The following is a 24,443-nucleotide window of genomic DNA, read 5'->3' on the forward strand; positions in this document are numbered from 1 at the left end:
AAGACTCATAGTATAAGAAAAAGATTAGAGCATAAATAACAGTTCTTATCATATTGCTAAGAAGCATTGGTCTGGATCTGACTGCAAAACAGATTTCTGCTTGCAGTTAAATCCTGAGGCTTTCAGTAACTGTCATCTTGACAAGTTCTTTAGAAATAGACAACGTTCATTAGAATAATGAAAGGAGATTTCTTAAGTAATGAGAAATTATAAGACTTTGGTTATATACTCTGGTCTGAAACCCAAAAAGAATTTATGAAAAGAAAACCTCTGTTGACTTTCTCAACTTACAGCTTTGTCACAAAATCTCCCTTGAGGAAAAGAGAATGGATCAATTTGTGGGCAATTTTCTGTGGAGTCTCTCTCCTGATCACCTCAAGTGTGGTTTCGGACATGCGTTTGCAACAAGTTTCATACTGTTGGCATCCACTGATCATCCCTTCAGGATGATGGACAGAGGTCAGGTGCTTATACACTGGGAGGTTGGGAAGATGGCTTTGAATCCACAGAATCAATAGCTCCTGATTCTTTCACAGATTGCTTTTTTTTTTACCACCCAAGATCTACTAAAAAATCCAACTGTACTAAAAGTGCTAAAAATACCCTGAAAAAGAAAAGAAGTGCTAAACATATAATATTCATGTGTATTTGTATTCATTTTCATATTTGGGTCTCTTTGTTTTATTCTTCTGGTGTTAGCGCATATTAGGAAGGTTTGTTTTTTTTCCTCTCACTGAAAACTATGTGTGATGTCAGTCTGTTATCCTCTTATTCTCTACAAACAAGATCTAATTCCTGCCCCAAATAATATCAGAAAACAGTGAGAAATGGTTTTGGAATCCTTTGACCTACCTTGTTATGCTGATATCTCTGTGTTCCCTTTATTCTACTCAGCAGTGACAGTCTTACTTACAAGGTATTAATCCTCCAAAACCTGACTCATATATTTTTGATGACCTTTGTTGCCAACATATTAGATCATTCTATATTCTAAATGTAACAGTCATTATTTCTTAAAGTAGGGGAATAATTGAGAAAAGTTGATAGTTATCCTTGGGAGGGGAAATACTGTGAAGACAACCAGTTTAGTGTCTTTGTCTAAAGGAAAGTAATTTAGAAGTTAGGAGAAAAAAATGAGTAAAGCGTTCTTGAGGAACAATTCATTAAAAAAATTACCTTGAATATATTAACACAATATCGATTAGAAAAATTATATACATGATAGCATTAAATAGAACGAATGCTATTTATATTATGAAATACTTACCAATCCCAAACCTACCTTAATTAGCAATTATCACCCATTTATTCAGTAATATTTCACTAAGATCTAATTTAAATATAATAAAATCCACACATTTTAAGAACATGTTTGGATGAGTTAGAAAAATATGTTACTATGTAATCATCATTCCCAATCCCTATAAGAGAGACTTTCATCACCACAGAAAGTTAACCACTGCCCCCTTTGTAATCTATCACCCTAATCAAATAAGAATATAATTCCTATTACTAAATATTCCTTTTGCCTGTTCAGGAAATTAATAGAAATTAAATAAAAAACTATGTGTCTTTGATGTCTAGTTTTGATTAGTCAATATATTGTTTTTGAAATCCATTCTTCCATGAAAGTGTATCAGTAGCTTTTGAGCCTACTATGACTGAGTAAAATTCTATTTCATGAGTAGAGCACGTGTTGTTTATCGTTTTACCTGTTAATGGATATTTGGGATGTTTCTAGTTAGACGCTGTTACAAGTAAAGCTGCTATTAAAGTTTGTGCATAACTCTTTGTATAGACATACACTTTCATTCTTGTTGGGTAATCACCGAGGAGTGAAATAGCCAGATACTTGGTAAGTGCTTTTCTAAGATTATGAAAGACTAACAGGGTATTTTCAAAAAAGTAATGCCATTTTACATTTCCAGAAGCAGTGTGTGATAGTTTCAGTCAGTTTATTTTCTTTTTTATTCTGTTTAAATTATACATTAGAAAATGGTTTATTGAATTAAAATAGATAAATATTTGTAAAGCTTTTAACCAAAGATGTTCATTTTTTAAAATTTATTATTGTTCAGTTACAATTGCTCCACCTTTTCCCCATTGTTCACCTCTAACACTTCCTCTTCTTTATCCTATTATATTCCTCCCTCCTCCTCTTGTTCACTGTCCATTCGTTCTTTCCAAGACTCTTTGGTTCTATTTTGCTCATTTGATTGTTTTGTTGATTAAGTTCCATTTATAGGTGAGATCATATGGTATGTGTCTTTCTTTGCCTAGCTTATTTCACTTAGCATACTGCTCTCCAGTTCCATCCATGCCATCTGGAAGTGTTGGAGTTCCTTCTTTCTTTCTGCTGTATAACATTCCATTGTGTAAATATACCATGATTTTTTGATCCACTTATTTACTGATGGGCACTTAGGCTGTTTCCAGCACTTGGCTATTGTAAATTGCACTGCTATAAACATTGGGGTATATAGGTTATTTTGAATTGGTGATTCAGGATCTTAGGGTATAGTTCCTGCAGTGAGATCCCTGGATCGGAAGGTCAGTTACTCTATTTTCTTTCTTTCTTTTTTTTGTCTTTGTATTTCTTTTCTTTTTTAACTTTTTCTTTTTAAAAATTACAGTTGTCTCAATTTTTCCCCCTTTGCCCTCCTCCACCCATCACATCCCAACCCCCCTCCCACAGTCAATTCCCACTCTGTTGTCCATGTCCATGGGCCATTCATACATGTTCTTTGTCTAGTCCCTTCTCCTTCTTTCCACCATTGTCCTCCTTCTCTATCCCCTCTGGTCACTTTGTTTGCTCCATGTTTCCGTGCCTCTGGTTTATTTTGTTTGTTAGCTTATTTTGTTGAATAGAGTCCACTTATAGGTGAGATCATATGGTATTTGTTTTTCACGAACTGGCATCTTTCACTTAGCATAATATTCTCCAGTTCCATCCATGTTGTCCCAAAAGGTAGGAGTTCCTTCTTTCTTTCTTTTTCTTTTTTAATGCAGATTGATTTTATTTCTTTATTTTTTTTAATGTCAAATCCATCATAAATTATTACAAAATTTAAATCCATTATAAAGTCTCAGCAATTGAAACAACATGACACGAGCACAGAAATAATCAAGTAGATCAATGAAATAAAATGCCCATTCTAGGAACAAATGTATATCTCTGTCTAACAATGTAATATATGATTAAATTGATATTTCAAATTAATGGGGAAAATAAGGCTTATTCAACAAATAAGGTGCATGGACCACTATTACGTGAAATAAAACAAATATAGAGCCCTATTTTACACATCATACAATAAATATTCAGGTGAGTTAAAAATCAATATGTGAAATCTAAGGACTTTTAGTTTTAGGAGAAAATACAAACTAATATTTTTCCTACTCTGAAGTAACATATTCAAACCCAGAAGCTATAAAGCAAGATATTGACAATATGATTATATTAAACATTTAAGACTATACAGTAATATACATATAAAAAAAGTTAAAGGACCAGTATAGAATAGGAAAGTATTTGCAACACATCAAAAAAGGGTTAATAGTTTTGTTTTTTGTTGTTTTAGGGAAAAAATTCTACAAATATTTAATAAAAAAATGGATGAAAAATACCCAGAAGTCATTTAATGCTTTCTAAAAATAATAGAAATAGGCAAGAATATATCAAAACAGGTATAGTTTCAACAAATAATAAAGTAACACTTAAAATAGCACATCATTGTCACAATCAGATTAATAAGAATTAAAATATTGGTAATATCAAGTATTGATGACTGTGAAAGGAACTGGGTATTAAATAGACTCTTTTTCTTCATCTTAAAGCAGTCCCTTCAGCATATCTTGTAGTGCTGGTTTGGTAGAGGTGTATTCTTTTAGCCTTCTTTTGTCTGGGAAACTTCGTATTTCACCTTCAATTTTAATTGAGAGCCTTGCTGGGTAGAGCAATCTTGGTTGTAGGCCTTTGCTTTTCATGACTTGGAATATTTCTTGCCATTCCCTTCTGGCTTGCAGTATTTCTGTTGAGAACTCAGCTGCTAGTCATCTGGGGGCTCCCTTGTATGTTACTACCTCTTTCTTCCTTGCTTCCTTTAGGATTCTCTGTTTGTCTTTGATATTTGCCATTTTAATGATGATGTGTCTTGGAGTGGGCCTCATTGTGTTCCTCTGGAATGGGACCCTCTGTGCTTCCTGGACTTGCGTGACTTTTTCTCTCCTCCAATTAGGGAAGTTTTCCATCATTACTTTTTCAAACAGGTTCTCTATCACTTGCTCCTCTTCTTCTCTTTCTGGTGTCACTATTATACGGATAGTATTACGTTTCAGGTTGTCCTGCATTTTCCTCAATACCTCTTCATTCTTTTTGAGTCTTTTTTCATTTTCTTGCTCTTTCTGGGAGCTTTTTTCCTACCTTATCCTTCAGCTCACTGATTTGATCCTCTGCTTCATCTAGCCTGCTTTTGATTCCTTCTACTGTGTTCTTCAATTCAGAAGTTGTATTCTCCATGTCCTCTTGTCTCTTATTGATAATTTCTAGGTCTTTTTTCACACTGATAGAGTTTGCGGTAAGTTCCTCATAGTTTCCCTGTAGTTTTTTTGTAATTCTCTTTGAGTTCACTGAGCTCATTGAACTTCCTTAGAACAATTGTTTTGAACTCAGTATCTGATAGTTTACTTGCCTCTCTTTCATTTAGTTCTCTTTCTGGGGATTCCTCCTTTCTCTTTGACTGGGGGTGTTTCTTTGTCTTCCCATTATTTGTGAGACTCTTCTTTTTTGCTTCTGCTTCTTAAATTGATGTGTCTTGATTTCCTGACTTTGTAGTGTGAACTTCTATGGTAGGAGACCACTGTTTTTTTCTATCTGGATCTGCCTCTGATGATGTCAGCTGTTGTTCCTGTCTGACCTTAGGCAGTCTATTCAAAGCTTTGAGGAATCTATTGTCTGTGGCTGTCTCCTTCAGCTTTAATCTAGCCACTCTGTACTCAGCAGGCCGGCCTAGAGACACCACAGGGCAGGCAGAGTCCTTCCTGGGGGCAGGGCTATTGGGTTCTCTCCTGCTGCTGCCACTCAGGGAAGAGGTCTTCCTGAGCCAGATGGCTGCTCCCCTATGGAGGATGAGTCAGTACTGGAATTCTGACAGCTACTCTTGCAGTACTTTTCGGAAAGACTCCTTAACTGTTCTCTCCTCAAGCATCGCCAACCTACTCTGCCCCAGCCTTTACCGGAGACCTGGGTAAGTGGCTGCAAATAAATATTTATGTGTTGGCCCTTTAAACGGCTCTTTGCATCTCTAGCTGCCTGTCTGGCAGAGAGCAACCCTGCTGCTTTTATCAGCTGGCTGTTTTCTGTGTACTTTTTGGGCTCTGGTGATATAGGCTGGAGATTCCTGCTTATGGTTTAGACCATGCTCTTTCAGGGGGATCCAACTGGCCATTTCGATATCCTTCTGGTGCTGCCACCTCTAGGCACCCCGCCACCCTTCTCAAGTCTCTACCACATTCCTTACCAGTTAGGTTGTGCTAAAGCTGATTCTTCTGTCTGTCCAAGGTTCTAAGGCTCCTTTCTTGCTATTGTTTAGTCGTTTGTTCCAGGTGATTTCTCCACAGGTTGGCCCTGGTAGGAGGCTAGTGTTACTTTCACTTACTCCTCCACCATCTTGATTCTTCTATCTTTTCAGTTACTCTATTTTCTTATCAACACTTGGCAGTGTCAGATTTTTCCAATTCAGCCATTATAAAATATGTGTAATATTGTTGTGGTTTAAGTTTCATTTCCTCAGTAACTAATGATGGTCACCAGTTTTATGCAATTGTTGATCAGTTGTATGCTCTTTTGTGCAATGTCTATTCAAGTCTTTTGCCAATTTTTTATTAAACTATTTGCCTTATTATTGAGTTTAAGAATTATTTACATATTCTGGATATGAGCCTTTGTCACAAACATGTATTTCAAATATTTTCTTCCAGGCTATCATTTTCCTGTTCTTGTCTTAATGATGTCTTTTAAACAGCTAAAAGATTGTAGTTATGATGATGTTGATATATTACTTTTTAATGAGTGGTGCTTTTATTTTGTTTATATTCTAAGAAATATTTTCATATTCCAAATTTGTATAGATTTTCTTCTATGTTTTCTCTGGAATTTCACAGTTTTAGCTTCTAATATTTACATCTTCTTATATGTACATCTATCTATATTTACATCAATTTTAAATTAATCTTGTAGGTAGAGTGAGGTATTATGGTTCTATATTTTTAAATATAATTGTCCAGTTGGTCTAGCAAAATTTATTCAGAAGACTATCATTTTCCCAATGGATCATGTGACTTTGAAAAACTCAATTGTCCATATATGTATTGTATACATGATCACAGAGATCAATTTCTGGTTTCTCTATCCCGTCTCATTGATCCATGTTTATCTTTATATAAAAACAAGATGAAAAACAGTGAAGGGATTAACCAAGGAACATTTATGCACAACTCATGGACACATACAACAATCTGGGTATTGACTTGGGGAAAGGAGAGAGTAGGGCTGACTGAAGGTAGAGAAAGGGAGAAGAAGTGGGAGAAGAAGTAACAGCATAAACAATAAAAATAAAATTTAATAGAAGTAACCAGACTATCTTGATTATTGTGGCTTTACAATAACCTTGAAATCAGTTAGTATGAATCCCCTCCACCAGAACATATATTTAACTATTACTGGACCTGAGTTTTCCAAACAAAATCTATGATATGTTTTTCAATTAAAAAAAATAATGATGGCAGCTTTGCTAATTTCATTGAATCTACACATGAATTTGGAGAGAACAAGCATCAATACAATAGTCATGCTTCCAATTTATGAACAAGGTAATTTCTACATTTACTTAGGTCTTGCTTCATTTTCTTCAGTAAATTTATTTTTGTATTTTTCATTGTATGTCCTGTGCATACTTCATTAAATTTATTCACATTTCGATATAATTGGAAATGTTTTTTTACATTTCAATTTCAGCTATGTATCTATTATTCAGAAATATGATAGATTTTACATACTGATTTTGCATCCCATGCTATTGTTAAACTATCCTCAATTCAAACCAATTTTCCTATAAATTTTTAGGATTGTTTATAAAAACAACTACATAATCTGTGAATGGTAATAGTTTTACTTCTTCTTTTCTTATTCTTAGGCATTTTATTTATTTTTCTTGTGTTACGGAAGTGATATGAATCTGCAGTGCAGTATTTGTGACAGGTGAGAGTGGCTATTTTTGTCTTGCTTCCAGTCTTACAGGGCAAATGTTTGATCAGCATATTATCTATCTTGGTGAGCAGTTTATTTGCACATGAAATAATGTACAAGTATAGTTTACAACTTTGAGTATAATGATCTATAAATATCAATTAGTTTAATTTGCTTAATGGTACATTCCAGATCTTCTGAAACTGGCAATTTCCTTGGTACATGTTTTCTTGATTACTCATAGATGTTAAAACCTTCAGCTTTAACTATGGAGTAGTTTATTTCTCCTGGCAGTTTTTTTATTTATGAAATTGAAGCTCTATTATTAGAGGCATGTTTTGAGCTGTTAGGTCTTTTCTATAAATTCCTCCTTTATTATTATCAAATGTCTCTTTTTAGCACCTACAACTTTTCTATGTTGACGTGTATTTAGCTTGATATTTATATAGCCATGTCAGCTTTCTTATGTCTGTTGTCGCCTGTTTTTGTATTTTTCCATTCTTTCCCTTTCATCCTCTTTGTGTTTTTGCATTTAATTTGTTTATTGTAGACAGCAGTATCTTGCAGATAGCTTGTGTTTTCTTTTTCTAAATCCAATCCTATTTTTTTTCCCAATAACTAATTGGACTGTTATGGTCATTTAAATTTCATGTAATTATTTGTATAATTGGGTTAAAGTCTACCATCACTCCCTTTATTTTCTTGCCCTTTCAGTGTCTTTTTGTTGTTGTTCATCTATTCTTTTCCTGTGACATTTTGAGCAGATTCAAATATATTTTAGTTCTTTTGCTGCACCACTTTTTAAAAAAACTTTTGAGAAGTCTCTATAGGGCTAAAACTGAGTGACTTTAACTTATTGATTCTATTTTGAGTCAATACTGTATAACTTAATATATCCTGCTTCACACTTGATTCTCTGAAGTCTCTATTCACTTCTCACTTCCCACAACAATATACGTCAAAGCAATCCCATTATTTGTGCTACTGTTGTGGTATTCTATTTCTAAAGATGTTATAAGCTCTAACTTACAATGTTATTATTTTTGCTAAAAACCAAGGATAGGCTGACTTTTCCTTGAAGGGCCTGTTAGTAAATATTTTAGGTTTTTAAGCCATATGGTTACTGTTACAACTTCTCACCTTTCTTGTTGTAGCATGAAAGCAGCTATAGACAAAACATAAATAAATTGGAAAGATTAATTTTCAATGAACCTTTATTTACAAACACAGTTGGTGGGCCCTCAAGCTGTAACTGCTGACCATTGTTTGTGTGGCTGTATATTAGGGAAATTGCAAGAAGGAAAAGACTTTATGTTTTTTTATCTTTGCCCACTTATTTACTGGATATTATCAGCTTTATTTTCCCCCCCAGCTTTATTGAAGATAATCAGTATACAGAACCCTGGACATAATTAATATATACAATTTGGTAAGTTTGGACATATGTATACCTCATGTTACCATCTCTACAATCCATTGCCTGCAGTGGATTGTAGATGCATACCCATTGCCTCCAAAAATTTCTTTGTGTTGCGTGTATGTGAGAGTGTGTGTTAAGAGCTCACTTATATACTTATAGTTTATTTCTGGGTCACCTGATCTTCATCAAGGGTGCCAACAATACACAATGTAAAAGAACAATCACTTCAATAAATGTTCTTGAGAAAACTGGATATCCACTTCCAAAGGAATAAAATTTGGCCCTTGTCTTTTTACCATATACAAAAAAATTAATTCAAATGGATTAAAGATTTGAGCTTAAGATCTGAAACCATAAAATACTATAAGAAAACATAAAATAAAAGATCTTATATTTCTTCTTCTTTTTTAAAAAATATTTTATTATTTATGCTATTACAGTTGTTCCAATTCTTCCTCCTTTGTTCCCCTCAACCTCCCCTCATTCTTTCAGGCAATCCCCACACAGTTATCCAGGTCCATGGGCATACATACACATTTTTGGCTAATTTCTTCACCTTCTTTCAACAAATACCTACCTCACCCTTCCCCTGTTACAGCTGTCAGTCTGTTCCATGTTTCTGTACTTCTGATTCTATTTTGCGGATTACTTTATTTTGTTCATTAGATTTCACATATAATTGGGGCCATAGGGTATTTGTCTTTCACTGACTGTCTTATTTCACTTACTTTAATAGTCTCTAGGTCCCTCCATGCCGTGACAAAAATTAAGAATTCCTTATTTTTTATTGCTATGTAGTATTCCATTGTGTAAATGTACCACAGCTTTTTTATCCACTCATCTATTGATGGGTACTTAAGCTGTTTCGAGGTCTTGGTTCTACTTTTTTTGTATAAATCCTGGTCTTCACTGATAGTGCTTCCCTTTAGTAAGAAGAGTATCTTTTGGTATATTTTGTTGGTACTTTTGCTGACTGCTAATTCTCTCATTTTTATTTTTCAGAAAAAAAATATTTATTTGACCCTATTTTAATGTATAATTTTAATATAAAATTATAAACTGACAGTATTTTCAAGATTTTAAAGATTTAAAGATGTTATTCCAGTACCTTCTAGTTAGCATTGTTGTTAAAAGTAGGTAATTGTCATGGATATCATTAGAATATTTTGATTCTGGCTGCTTTGAAAACTTCCTGTCTTTAGTTTTCTACAAATAGATTATGGTTTGCCTACATGTAGTTTTCTTTTTTATTTTTCTTGCTTTGTGTACCATACTATGCTTGAATCCCTGTATTAGAAAAAAGTTTTTTGTCCCATTCTCATTCTTCTCTTCTAGAACTTTAATTATTCATATTTTAGACCATTATATATCATCCCCCAGGTCCTTAGGTTATCTCCATTGATCAAATTCTTAATGATTTACGAGTCTACATACAGTTCTGTATACAAACTTCCTAAAACTTGTAAAAATTCTCCCATAGGAAAACATGATAAATGGTATTTGGGTTTCTACCATAATGCAAAAAGCTTACTTAAACCACAAATGAACTATGCTTAACTTCACCATAACAATACTAGTGAATAAAATAAATAAAAATACACAGTATTTTGTAGTATCATAGTTAATATGTCCTAACATTTACAGTTCACTACTAGCTAGGCTGGTCATTGTTCCCAAAATACTTTTGTTTACTTTCCTTTTTTTTTTTGTTTTCAGGAAAATATTCTCAATCCCTCTGTGGTTCTCTGAACAAACACCACTCTTGTGCCCCCATACTCCCACACACACCAACCATACATGATATAAGTAGAGAAAACAGGTCTGAACTTTTGAGCTTTTCTGGGAACAAAAATAAGTAGAGGTGCGAGGGCTGCTATTGCCATTTACTCAAATCTGCACATTTTGTTGTGTAATGAGATCACATCCAACTTTAGGGTGATAATATAATATTTATGATGAGTGGAAAAGTCATCTTGAATGTGGTAAAGTAGTTTTAACAATAAAAATTTAAAATTTTCTTAGTTAATTTGGTTCTCAGAAATAAGGAGAACTGTTTTCAAAAATCTGTTTTGTGGATAATGAATACGTGCATCAAAATATATGTGTACTTGCACATACTATATTCAAGCTCTTCTGTATAGCTTCAAAGGGTTTTGGATTGTAGGAAATGCATAAGGATTACTTCTGATATGTTTTAGTAGAGGAAGTAATAGGCTTTCAAAGTTTCTTCTAGTCTCTGTTTTTATGAAATCATTTTCTTTATATATTTGCCTGGATTATACTTCATTTGGAATTCAATCATTTCTCTTTCTGTCCTTCAAAACTATTTTAGATTGCATGTGAAGATATTGAAACAATGAGGTTGACCTGAAGATTAAAAAGTAAAATCATACACTGGAAATGAATTAATACATAGGGCTATTTCCTTTCCTTCTACAGGGCAACCCACAGCAGATTTATTCCTTCCTGGAGTTATTAAAATCTACTTATTGCACCCTATGGATCTGAAATGGGAAAATGGAGACAGTTTTTCTCCTGGTCTCAGATTGTCTTCTAGTTTAAAAAATAGGATTTGGATCACATAAGGAAAAGATAAAAATCTTGTTGAGTCAGTATGTCTAAATTAGCCTAAAGTTAGAAAACTGTGTCACACACACAAAAAATTAGAATGTGTATAAACTGCCAAAGGGATGTAGTTAATTTTATGGAGTAGTTTTGTTTGGTCAGATTAATGAAAGAAAGGTGCTCCATATGTATCAATATACAAAAAACAGTTGTCTTTGAAGGGTTCTTATTGCTTTGAGACAATATATAAACATGGAATGAAATTACATCATGTCACTTAAATTAGCCTATAGAGGAAAAGACTATATTCTCTTTCCCTTTCAAATATTCCTAGGGATAAAAATTAGCAATTAGATCACCATGTAAGTAATACTGTCTTAGGAACTTTAGGTTTTGTTTTCAATTTTTTTTGTATTTATTAATTTTTTTTAGGGGAAAGGGGAGAGAGAGAGATGTCAATTTGTTGTTCAACCTATTTATACACTCATTGATTGATTCTTGTATGTACCCTGACTGGAGATCAAATCCACAACCCTGGCATATGGGGATGACACTAAGCAACTGAGCTAACTGAGTAGAGCCAGGTTTTGTTTTAATAGTTCACTTTAAGAATGAAAGTAAAAAAGCTTTAAGTTCAACTGAAAGTTAATAAAGACAATTGTGAAATTAAGAAATAATAAGATCCAGCAGAGAGGACATCTTTGGTTAATCAACTATATTTTATCTATCTAATATTCCATTTCAGGAAGCAAAAAATGTCTTGAAGCAATTAAAAACTTTTAATGAAGCGTGAAAGATTTGATCATAATTTTTAAAATTGTTTTTCAGATTATATACAATATACAGTTTCTTCTTTTATTAGCATAAACACTCCAACTATTATAAATTATTTTACCTAGAACAAAATAATAACACAATGAGTATATTCTTTTTGTATATGCCTTAACCCTATCTAAAAATAACACAAATTTATTTTGCAATATAGATTATAACCATAATTTAAATAAATACCTAAGATTTAATACAGACTTGATATTTCTTTTATTTAATACATTGAAAGATAATGACATCAAAAGTCCTGATATTTCTAATTCACTATATGTAATATATCTTTACTGCTTTCCCTTTGTCTATCTGTGAACTTATAGTAGAGATTCACCATACATTAAGAGGTAATAAATAATTAAGAAAAAATTAAAAAGAAAGCACTATTTCTGCTATTTAGAATTCATATACCATGTTCATGGATTGGAAGCATATACCATGTTCATGAATTGGAAGAATTAATATAATCAAAATGTCCGTACTACCCAAAGAAATTTATAGATTCAACACAATTTCTATTAAAATAACAATGACATATCTCACAGAAATAGAACAGACATTTCAAAAATTTATATGGAACCATAAATGACCCTGAATACTGCAGCAATTTTGAGAAAGAAAAACAAAGTAGGAGGGATCACAATACCGGACATCAAACTCTACTACAAAGCCACTATACTCAAAACAATGTGGTACTGGCACAAGAACAGACCCATAGACCAGTGGAACAGAACAGAAAGCCCAGAAATAACCCCAGGTCTATATGGGCATCTAGTATTTGACAAAGGGGGCAGAAGCATAAAATGGAGCAATAATAGCCTCTTCAACAAATGGTGTTGGGAGAGCTGGACGGCTACATGCAAAAAATTGAAATTGGATCATCAGCTGACACCATACACAAAAATAAACTCAAGATGGATAAAAGACTTAACTATAAGTTGCAACACCATAAAAGTCCTAGAGGAGAACATTGGCAGGAAACTCTCAGATATCCCATGCAGCAATATTTTCACTGATATGTCCCCTAAAGCAAGGGACATAAAAGAAAGAATAAACAAGTGGACCTCATCAAAATAAGAAGCTTCTGCATGGAGAAAGAAAACATCAGCAAAATGAAAAGGGAGCCAACCATTTAGGAAAATATATTTGTTAATGATACATCAGTTAGAGGTTTGATCTCCAAAATATGTAAATAACTCACACAACTCCACTCCAAGAAGACAAACGATCCAATCAAAAAATGGGCAAAGGACCTGGGCAGACGCTTTTCCAAGGAAGAGATACAGAGGGCCCAGAGACATTTGAAAGAATGTTCAGCATCACTAGCCATGAAAAAAATGCAAATTAAAACCACAATGAGATACCATATCTCACTGGTCAGAATGGCCATCATAAACAGATCAACAAACAACAGGTGCTGGCGAGGCTGTGGAGAAAAGGGAACCCTAGTCCACTGTTGGTGGGAATGTAGACTGGTGCAGCCACTGTGGAAAACAGTTTGGAATTTCCTCAAAAAGCTGAAAATGGAACTGCCTTTTGATCCAGTGATTCCCCTGCTGAGACTATACCCTAAGAACACCAAACACCAATTCAAAAGAACCTATGCACCCCAATGTTCATAGCAGCACAATTTACAATAGCCAAGTGTTGGAAGCAACCTAAATGCCCATCAGTAGATGATTGGATCAAAAAACTATGATACATTTACACAATGGAATACTATGCAGCAGAAAGAATAAAAGAACTACTACACTTCGTGACAACATGGATGGAACTAGAAAGCATTATCCTAAGCAAAATAAGCCAGGGAGCGAAAGACAAATACCATATTATCTCACCTATAAGCAGAACCTAACCAACAGAGCAAAGATGCAAGGAAAATATGACCAGCAACACTGAAAGAAAAAAAGAAACCAATAGAGTCAAGAGGGAAGGAGGGACGGGTAGGCGGCGAAAAGGGAAGGGACAAGTCAAGGAACATATAGCAAGGACTTATGGACAAAGCTAAAGTAGGGAAGGATTGAGGAAGGGAGGTGAGGGAGGGAGGCAGGGGAAAGTGGTTGTGGGATGACAGAGAAAAATGTATTTGAACAAAAAATAAAATTAAAAAATTATTTATTTAAAAATTTTTTAAAAGAATTCAAATCAGAGTTGGTTCACAGGGGCTTTTAGACTTGCAGAATAAAATATGTATTAATTAATATCTGCAATTTGACCTAAATAAAGCTAATTAACATGTTATTTTATTACTGAAACATTGAAAATAACCAACCTCATCACCAAATTTACTTGAATTCTATAAAATTCTAATTTTATAGACACGTAAACTATCGTAACTACTTGAATATCTTGACTTCAAAATAAATGAATAAAATTCCAACTAGAACAGTTGAGTTGCTCATTGTATGCTCTATACATTTGCAAAACATCTGCATATATATATATATATATATATATATTCAAAATATTTGGAATCTTACCTGTAACAAGAAAACTGCATCTCCCAGCTCCAGCTTCATTTATGATGCTACAGTTATAAACCCCATAGTTTTCATTGGAAAGACTCTTCACCGGGTACTCTGTGTACTCTTGAGAGTCAAACTGACCCGTCCGTAATAGTTTGTTGCCCAAGCGCCACTCATAGGTCAGTACCCGTATAGGATAAGCTCTCAGAACCCTGCAGCTCATAGTGATACTTCGTTCTTGTCCTTGTCGGATTTCCAAAAATGCTGGTTCCACAGCTGGGGGATCTGTAAGAAAGAAATGTTCAAACAGATAAAATACCTATATTGTGATAAACCAATGGCTATTCTCAACGTGAGAAGCTATGTTTAGGAACACGTTCAGCAACAGAGAAGGAGTATAAGAGGTGGTTAGAGACTATAATTAGGTCCAGGAGTCTAAGCTGTGGGTGGAAAACTGATCTACTGAGAACGGACAGTGAATGAAATTCATTGCCTCAAAAAAGCATTAGCATGTGAAATTAACAGAGTTTAGTTTTTCTTTCTAGCTGCTTCCCAAAAAAGATTGTCAGGACTTGTTTTGTTTATACTGTTAGCAACCAAATGATGTTCTGGGTATGAAATGCAGCCTCCAAACTAGAACGAAACTTTGAAGCAGATTGAGAGATTGGTGAATTCTATCATTTCCATGTGAGGCTCAGCAGTCACGAGGGTTTGAGTACTCATTATTTAATAAAATAAGTAGTAAACGTATATAAATTTAGTTTCTAAACAATTTTGCCTGAACCTCTTTGACTGTCAATCATAATACCATGCATTAAACTTAAGAAAATGCTACAAATTATAATACAGGCAGGTGTGATTTTCAATCAGAAGCAATGGCCTGCCTCATTTATCTAAGTTGTGATTTTTTTCCACATAATTAAAACTTGCTACACTTCGTACCTAATCTATTTGTTTTTGATGGGAAGATTTCTAAAAGGTGTTTCATACTTCTCTCTTTATTTACAGTAGTCAAAATATAATCCTTTTCTTAATGACCACAATGATCATAATTAATGACAATTACTTCCTGGATGCTAACAATGGGCTTCATTTAATTAAAAAAAAATTGTATGTGACCACTCAGGATTGTACTGCAGAACACAATCACATCCTTGATTAGATATCTATGTCAACCTCTTGAGCTCACAATACAAAAACTGTACAACTCTACCTGTGATCCCTTCCATCAAGATGCTAAAAAGTTTTAGGACTACCACACCAAATGTACCCCACCTGATACTCTTTTTGTGTTAGTTCATATACTTTTTATATTGCTCCTCTCACTGTCAGCTATTTAATTGATTCTTCTTGTTTCTTTCAACAAATACCTTTAAACTATCCTTCTAATTCTAGTTTTACTAATGAATTTAATGTTTTAGCTCTTCCTATATAACTTCCAATAATTAAAGAAATGAATGATTAGAAAATAATCTTGTCTGCTTGTAAGTTTATGGTCTAAGACAATAGACAGACATAAAAATAGCTAATTTACAAAACTGAAGTACAAACCATTCTAGGGTAGAAAGTAAAGACGTGAATAAGGAAGACTGAGCTGGCAAAGCGTCTCACGGAAGATGACACTTGAGCTGTGTCTTCCAGGATATACAGAAAATAATCAGGTTATCAAGCAACAAGGGAAGATATTCCAGGTAGGGGTATTAGTACCTGCAAAGGTAAGGAGGATATAGAGAGGTGGCGGTATTCAGAGAAATATGAATTAATTAACATAGCTGGTGCACAAATATACATGAGGACTTGGGAGAAAATAAAGATAGAAAGAAAGGCAGAGACTCTATTTAAGGATCGTTGAATATTATGATAGAAAAATCAGATTTTATCCTGTTAGTATTAAGGGTTTTCAATTTTTTTAACTTTATATGATTAAATCAGTCCTACAAAAGTTATTCTTTATTTTAGAAAGGATGCTGTGGCGGATAAGAAGAACATAAATCTCAAGGAAAGAGTGTAGTTAAAGTGGTAACAGCAACATCATTGGTGAAGTCCTGAAATAAGGCAATATCAATGGGACCATACATGATGCCTTGTTCTGTGTGTGATTCAAGAGTGAACAGTCTCCAGTTTTGGGCTGCAAGGTAGATCTATCAGATCAACTCTGACAGCTCAGTTGTCCAAATCATCTATACAATTGTTGGGTTTTTTCGTTGTTGTTGCTTTTTTTAAATTTGCTTACTTATTATTCTACTTGGATTAATTTAAAAGAGTATTAGTTTTTTTTAATCCCTTCTTGTAGTTTCATCCTCTTTTTTTGTTTTACATGTATTGAGTCTGTGTTATTAAATACACACGAATTTAAAATTGCTTTGTTATTGAAATATTGAAGCTTTTACCATTATAACTTAATCTCCTTTATTCTTCTTAATGTTTTATTATTTAAAAGTCTATTTTGTCTCATTAATATAGTTACCTTGGCATTCATTTAGTTATTGAATGTTATGTCTATTCTATTCTTTTTGATGCTTTTAGTAGTTTCATATTTTATAAGCATTTCTTTTCAACAGCATGTGGGTATATTCTATATTTTCCAGAAAGTCTGATGATCTCTTTACTTTACTCAGAACACTTAACACTTCATTCATATTACATTTACTGTAACTACTGGTATATTTGGGTACAGATGTACCTCCTTATTTTGTACTTTCTAATTGGTTTGTGTTGTTTTATTTCTTTGATTATTTTCTTTTGGATTGATGGATTACTCCTTTATTCCAACATTTTTTCCTAATACTAGTTTGGAATTTAACTACTCTGACTACCCAAACACGTGCAATATGCATCTTAAGTTATCTAAAAACATCAGTTAATGCCTCTACCATTTTGCTAGACAAAATAAGAATCTTAGAACACTTTGGTCCCTTTATTACCATTCCAACATTTGTTACAAAGCCATGAATTTCAGTTCTCTCTTGTTTTTATTAAATCCTATTGGATGTTATTATAATTTTATACCTGTAAATTATCGATGTATATGCTAGCTTATTCAGATTTAATTCCCTCTTTTATTATGGACCTTCTAAATCTGTGACCACTTTCCTTTTGCTTAAACTACATCATTCAGAATGATCTTTAGTGAACTTTCTAAACATCATTTTCTAAAAATATTTTAACCTCATTATTAAAGGATATTTCTTTTGTGCACATGATTCTAGGTTAGCAGCTATTTTCTTTCAGCACATTAGGATATTATTCTACTGTTTTCAGATGACCATTACTGCTGTGAAGAAATAGGTCAAAGTCTACACTTTAAAGTGCATGTCTTCTTTTCTACCACCTACTTTTAAAATCTTCTTGTTTTTGATACTCTACAGCTTCAACATAATGTTTTCAGGTATGGGGTTTTATTTTACTTATAACTAGGGATTTTCTGTGCTCCCTAAGTCTGTTAAGTTTGGTGCCTTTATTTAGGTGATTTTTGAAAAAAAAAACTCATCATTAGCTCTTCAAATAATACCTTTCTTCTTTTCTTTCTATCCTCATTCGAGTATCTATGTTTTCCATGTCTCTTAATTTCTCTTCTGAATTTTCTATTTCTTGATTTTTCTGTATTGCATTATAAATACATTTTTTTCTGAGCTAATTTAGTTCATTAATTTTCCTCAACTCTGCTTAACAGGCTAAAATCATACATTCTGTTTATAATTAAAATAATTTAGCTTTCATTTATAAATATTATGTATAGTTCTTTTTTATATTTGTTATAACACTTTTAAAATACTTTCCCATTACTTGCAAGTGTAGTAAGGCTTATTCTTTATTTTTCTAAACAAAGTAATTATATTATACTGTCTGGTATTTCCAATTATGATTTTAAGGGATTTCCACCTCCTCAAGGTACTTTGTTTCTGTGTATTTTTTGTTAATTTTAATTCCATGATATACATTCTCTTTAAATAAATATTATGGGACTACTTTGATGCCTAAGATGATGGTTTCTTTTTACAGAAAGATTTATGTCCATAGGCAAGTATTGGCATCAATGTCTAGAGTCTTATTAACTTAAATTCATGGCTTAAGGTTTTATTTTAATCATCTAGGTAATATAAATTTGAGTTAAAAATCCACATAACAATCCAGCTTGTGATTATAACTTTAAGCATGGTTTCCCAAATCACTCTTACTCTGCTCACTCCAAAGGCAGGTTTTGTTGCACTCACTTGGGATTAGGAATGTGTAGACTAGGCTTACTTTGCTTTACTCTTACCCATGGATAGAGTCCTTTGAGTTCCAGTTTCTTGGGGGAAGAGATTGGGATTTTGCACCCCTTGCCCACAGATGCCCTCAAAACATGCTCAAATTTGCTATCGTCAGCAAATGTCCTGAGGGTAAAGGAGCCTGATTGTACTGCCTTTGTGTAACTTTAGCATGGTATGTTTAAAATGAACACTTAATGATTTTAATAATATTTTAAGAATATTTCTCAGCAATTTCAGTTTTTTTGTAATGGAAGGGTTTTACAGAACATTTTGTCTGTTAGATGCTGAGAATTACATGTCTCTTGTTAGTCAAGTGGAAATATGTATCTAAAATTTCAGAATGGAGGGCTAACTAGAGGCTACAGTTCTGTTGAGATAGCTCTGAGTAAGTATTAACAAATAAAAATAAAATGCCCAACTTTAATTTACTTTTAAATATGATGAGTTATGGAGTTATGGAGTTAAGAGCCTTGGAAGGCTTTTAATGGAGAATAAATATTCTTCAACTGAAAGATATGTGAATTCAGAGAGTTGTGTTACAAAAATTAAAGAAGTTGAGTGCTTCAAAGTACATGAAATAATCAAATATGTCACATGTTAGCAAGACACAAGTTAAGACTGAAAATATCTATTTTTTCTGTTAAGTTTAATATAATTAATGATTATAGTGAGAACATTTTCTGCAAACCTGGGTTATAGGATTTGGCAAGTGCAGGGATGTTTAAATAGTAGAGATCAGGAATGGTAGTTGTTTGCTCAAGACTACTGACTATCATTAGAAAAGATACTGCTTATTGATTTTAATTTCAAAATATATTAGTTTACACATTTCTCTCAATCTCTACTACTACTATCACCTCTCACATGGACTACTACAAATGTCCTGCAATCACCTTCAAACAGGGCCAATCAGTGTGGTTCCTCTTTGGACCTTCCTGCATTCTTCTGAGATTAACCAAAAGTTCTTTTATAACAGAAATCAACTCTTGTCATTATAGAGCTTAGAACATGTTATTGACTCAATCCTGCTTTTTTAACAGGCCTACAAGGTTATGTAAGTTCTATCTGTGGCCATATTCTCAACCTTTCTCATCTTAATCATTGTGTTTCTGAAACATAACTTTTTTTCCTTTTCTTGCATTACAAGCTATTTCTGGACTCTGGCCTTTGACTTTGTTCTGTGCTCCTAAGATGTGCTTTCCTTTGCTCTTTCCATGGCAGTCTGATTGTCATATTTTAGACTTATCTCTTTATATTGGCTACTAGATAGTAAAGTATCTCTACTGCTGTTAATTTTTAATTATCATTGTATTTACTTTCTGCATAGCACCACCATTTGTTTATATATTGTTTACGTAGGCTCCATTATGAAGGGGCTTCAAATTCCCCAGTCATTGCTTCATCCTCTGTATCCATCTAATACCTAACATCATAGTTAGTGCCAAATAAATATTGATTAAATAAATGAATGATATGAAAGAGTAAAAATATCCACAATGTCTTCAATATTTCTCCCATCAAGACCTGTTGGGTGTTTACTCTGTTACATCTAGATGGGCTCTGTGCTTAATTTGACCAGTACAATATGGCAGAAATGTTGTACCAATTTCTGGGCCCAGACAAAAGGAAACTGGGAGTTTCACTCACCATCTTTTGAAATACTGTGGGAGCTCTGACCCATGTAATATGTCCAATTACTTTATTAGAGATACCATGGGAGAAGCCCTGGGGTTATATAGAGAAGAAAAGGACAGGGTTAAGCCCAATCTTCTGGTTGTCTCCACCAAGGCTCCTGGCATGTGAAGCCAACTTGGACCTTTCAGACCAGACCAGCCACACACAAAATAATGACAAGTGATCCAGATAATACCATAATCTACATGAAGCAGAAGAATAGCCCACATAAACTCTGCTCAAATTCTTGACTCACTAGAGATTGGATAATCAGATATAATAAAATGTAGTTCTTTTGAGCTCCTAGGTATTGGAGTAGTGTGTTGCACAACAACAACTGACAGAGTTGCCCTTTAGCCTTCAAAATTCAGCCTTTTAATATTATAAATGGAGCCTTGGTAGACTGAGGCAACAGGGAAGTGGACAAAGCAATTGAGGGGACACAATTTAGATGACAGACCATGGGATAAAAACTGCTTCTAGAAGGAAATAAATTCAAAAGAAAACGAATGACAGAAGAGAGTCAATGGGTTAAATTACTATGAAGACCTGAAAACTCGAAAAATAAATACATTGAGGACAATGGAATCAGAAAGTCTAAAAGTTGCAGTCAGTAAATAGACTCTGTGGGAATTAAACATATCACAGGTAGAGAACTTTGGAGTGATTACAAGATCAGAGATAATACCATTGGAATGAAATGATGAAGTAAAGTGGAGATTAATGATACTAGAGTCAAGTACAAATAAATTAAGTGAATACATATTTGCTCTCAAGTTGTATTTGTCTAACAAAACAAAGTGGTAGGAATTGCTTATCTTTCTTCTTATGAATTTATTTTTGAATGACAAAGGTTATGCATGCAATAAATTGTACTTAATTGGAAAATATTTAGAATACATATTTACTTTTTCTATGAATGATTTTCTGTGAGAATTCTTTTAATGTAGCTGACCAATTAGATAATTTCAAATAATGTGTATTTTAGAGCCTCACTATATGTATATGTATGTGTTATTCATCCAAACCTGCAAGACTCAGCCCATTCAATTACGAATGGCTGTAAAGACAACTGCTAGTGTTGAGTTAAAACCTTCAAATACCATGTGTTTCATAAAGTTCAACAAAGAGTAAGTTAGAAAGTATCCCTCAACAAATGAAATTATTATTGTTTTAAAAGACTACCCAAACTACTTGGGTTTCAGGGTAGTTCCTTAACCTCCAAAAAGCTAGAAAATATGAAACTCTGAACCCTCATTATAATCCAGTCAGTTTGCTAATCCAATCAGTTTGCTATGGATAACTTCTCATGTGATATTAATGAACTTGACATTTCATTCTTTGGAATACCCATCAAGGAGGATAAACCTTTGCATAGGGTACAATTATGAATAAATGTGGTAGTATGAAGAGTCTGAACACAGTAAAGAAAGCTTCAGGTGTCAAACAAGGTAGATATATTCAGTTTTTAATGGTGTAAGAGTTATTCAGTACTTTATCATGAAATATTTACTTTTAAAGAATAGAGATAAATAAAAATGTGAGAAAAAGTACACTTAGACGTGAAATGCTTAAAAGTTGGATTGCTTAAGAGACATAAAAAGGTGTCTGTGTACATTTTTTTTAATTAAACCAAACGATTGTAAAAATATACCATTATGTTATACTGTATGTATTCATTTATATTAAAAATCTCTGGATCAAAAATTTATCAAACCATCTTCTGATATATATACATAGTTTTTGGAAGGATGACAGTGATAAAAATAATTACTATATTTTTGATATTGAGTACTTACTATGTGTTAGGAATTGTGTTGAGATATTCAGTTTATCCTTTTATAATAGCAACTCTTTTTATGGAAGAAGAGACTGAGGCACAGCAAAGTTTAGCAGTCAATCAACTCAAAAGTAGCAGAATAAAGATTAAAACAAGACAACCTGTTTTCAAAATGTATGTTTTTAATGGCATTCTTTCCAATTACAAATACTACCACTATTTCCTGATTTAGTTCTCTCTCTCAAATATTTTTTAAATTTTGCCTTTTCAGTTATTTAAAGTTATCAACTAAGATAAATGGCCCTTTTATATCATAATTTAGAATTCACAAACTTAAGTAGGTCAGAATGGAAATCAAGCATAAAACAAATCTGTTAGGTTAAAGAAAAATGTTAATGACAAATTTCAAAAAAGATTCAAATTGCTCTCTATATAGCAATGAACTTCAGGTAAATAAACTCATGTATTACCCATATATTAATATATATGATAAATGTGTACAGAAGATTAGATATCCAGAGATAAAGGTGTAAACTTTTAATGTTATTAAATATCTTGATTGGAATAAAGTCATTAAGCAAAATGCTCAAAATTAATTCTGATGTTAGCATTTCCTGTTCTTGTACTTTCTTGTTCCAGGTGTTTGGATAGTGTTCCGAATGGGGAGCAGGAGGTAGATTGTCCTAAGTTTTAAACCCATATACAAATGTTTAACTTATTTGGAAAAGTAATTCATGAAAACACCAGATTTAGAGAAATTTGTACTAGTGCTTATTTCTTAATAAGGGATCAAAGATAAGCTCATGAGTTCTTTTGACACTGTTTGTGGATATTATTTTTTCCATTTCTGAAAAACAATTGCCAGACTCTGATGAGCAGCAGAACTTTAAGGCAAAGCAGTCCTTTTATTTAAAAAATAAAGATTCTAAATAAATATGAAAAATCATCAATTAATTTTAAATATTAATTAACCCATTTTTAAATTTAAGTAGTATGAGGCTGTGGATATTAAGTATACATAGAGCTATATTCAATTTGTTAATAGTTGATGGAGGGGAATGCTCTCCTGTTTGGAGAACTTCATTGTAAGTATGATCCTAATTATTTAACCAAGAGGAAATACTGATAAATATGTATATATTAGGGTCATTTCTTAATTGGAATGCCGGCTCAATAAACAGTCACCTGCGTTTTGCTGTTCTTTGTGTAAAGAGATCTAGGGAAATTGTGCTTTTAATAATAAAACAAAATCTAATACACAGATAATAAAACTCAGGAGTTGGCATGTTAATAAATTAAATTCTTGTATCATTCGATACAAATAGCAAAATTGCTACATTTAGCATATGACCACCTTTCTGTCTTTGCATCTCTTTCTGTGTGTGTGAGTGTGTGTGTGTTCCTCTCAAATTTTTTCATTGGTGTTACAGTTATATCCATCTTAGTGGTAAGGAAAATGAAATTCAAATGGAAGAATGTGAGTAACCTATTCATGAACACCAAACAATATCAAACATATTTGAATCCAGGTTAATATGCTTTCAAAATGTTAGCTGTTTAAACTTTACCATATGATTTCTCTAAGATAATATTACTATTTTGATGTAGGTTCAAAACATTCATATTTTATTTGTGTCAACCAAGAACACGAATATTTAAAGATAATAGTTAGAGATAAATTTTAAAAGGATTGTTGAATATTATTGGGGTACTGGTATGCAAATAAGATACAGAAATAAGAAATTTATAGATGTGACTCAGGGATTCCTCTAGCAAATGCTATTTCTATTGGCAATATTTAGAAAACAAGAAGAGATATTGGAAATAGGAAAATGAAGTAGGCAGAAGGCAAGGTAAGAGAACAAGTTTTATGCAAACACATTTTAGCAAACATAAGCAAACAGGAAAAGTTAAGGCGCTTAATAGAGTGGAAGTATTTTTAAGGAGAGAGAGGCCTAATGCACAGTAAAGAAGTTGATATTTCTCTTGAGCTGATGGAAAGAAAAGGGAGCAGACTACAAATACCAATGTATCACTGATGTAAAAATTAGACAAAGACTAACAATGTTTTTTTCACCCACCAGTAGAGAACTTCTATTGAATTCTTTCTCTGGAATCAGTGTAGCATTTGGTGTGACTTTATTATTTGAATCAGAAAATAAAATAAAAAAAGTTTAGGAGTTGGATAGATGTCCAGGCAGAAATTTACTTTTGT

General features: G+C 33.0%; 1 protein-coding gene across 1 annotated transcript in view; it reads right to left on the reverse strand.

The window, feature by feature from the left end:
• The window catches only part of MDGA2 (MAM domain containing glycosylphosphatidylinositol anchor 2), an 873,596-nt gene that overhangs the window by 114,884 nt on the left and 734,269 nt on the right, over positions 1–24,443 (reverse strand). Inside the window, exon 9 of the mRNA XM_054592473.1 lies at positions 14,537–14,806. Coding sequence (XP_054448448.1) covers positions 14,537–14,806 — 270 coding nt within the window. The remainder of the gene's footprint in view (positions 1–14,536; positions 14,807–24,443) is intronic.

This window comes from Pteronotus mesoamericanus, unplaced genomic scaffold, assembly GCF_021234165.1.
Source record: "Pteronotus mesoamericanus isolate MK-2021 breed Mesoamerican mustached bat unplaced genomic scaffold, CSHL_Meso_final contig_100, whole genome shotgun sequence".
Lineage (NCBI taxonomy): Eukaryota > Metazoa > Chordata > Mammalia > Chiroptera > Mormoopidae > Pteronotus > Pteronotus mesoamericanus.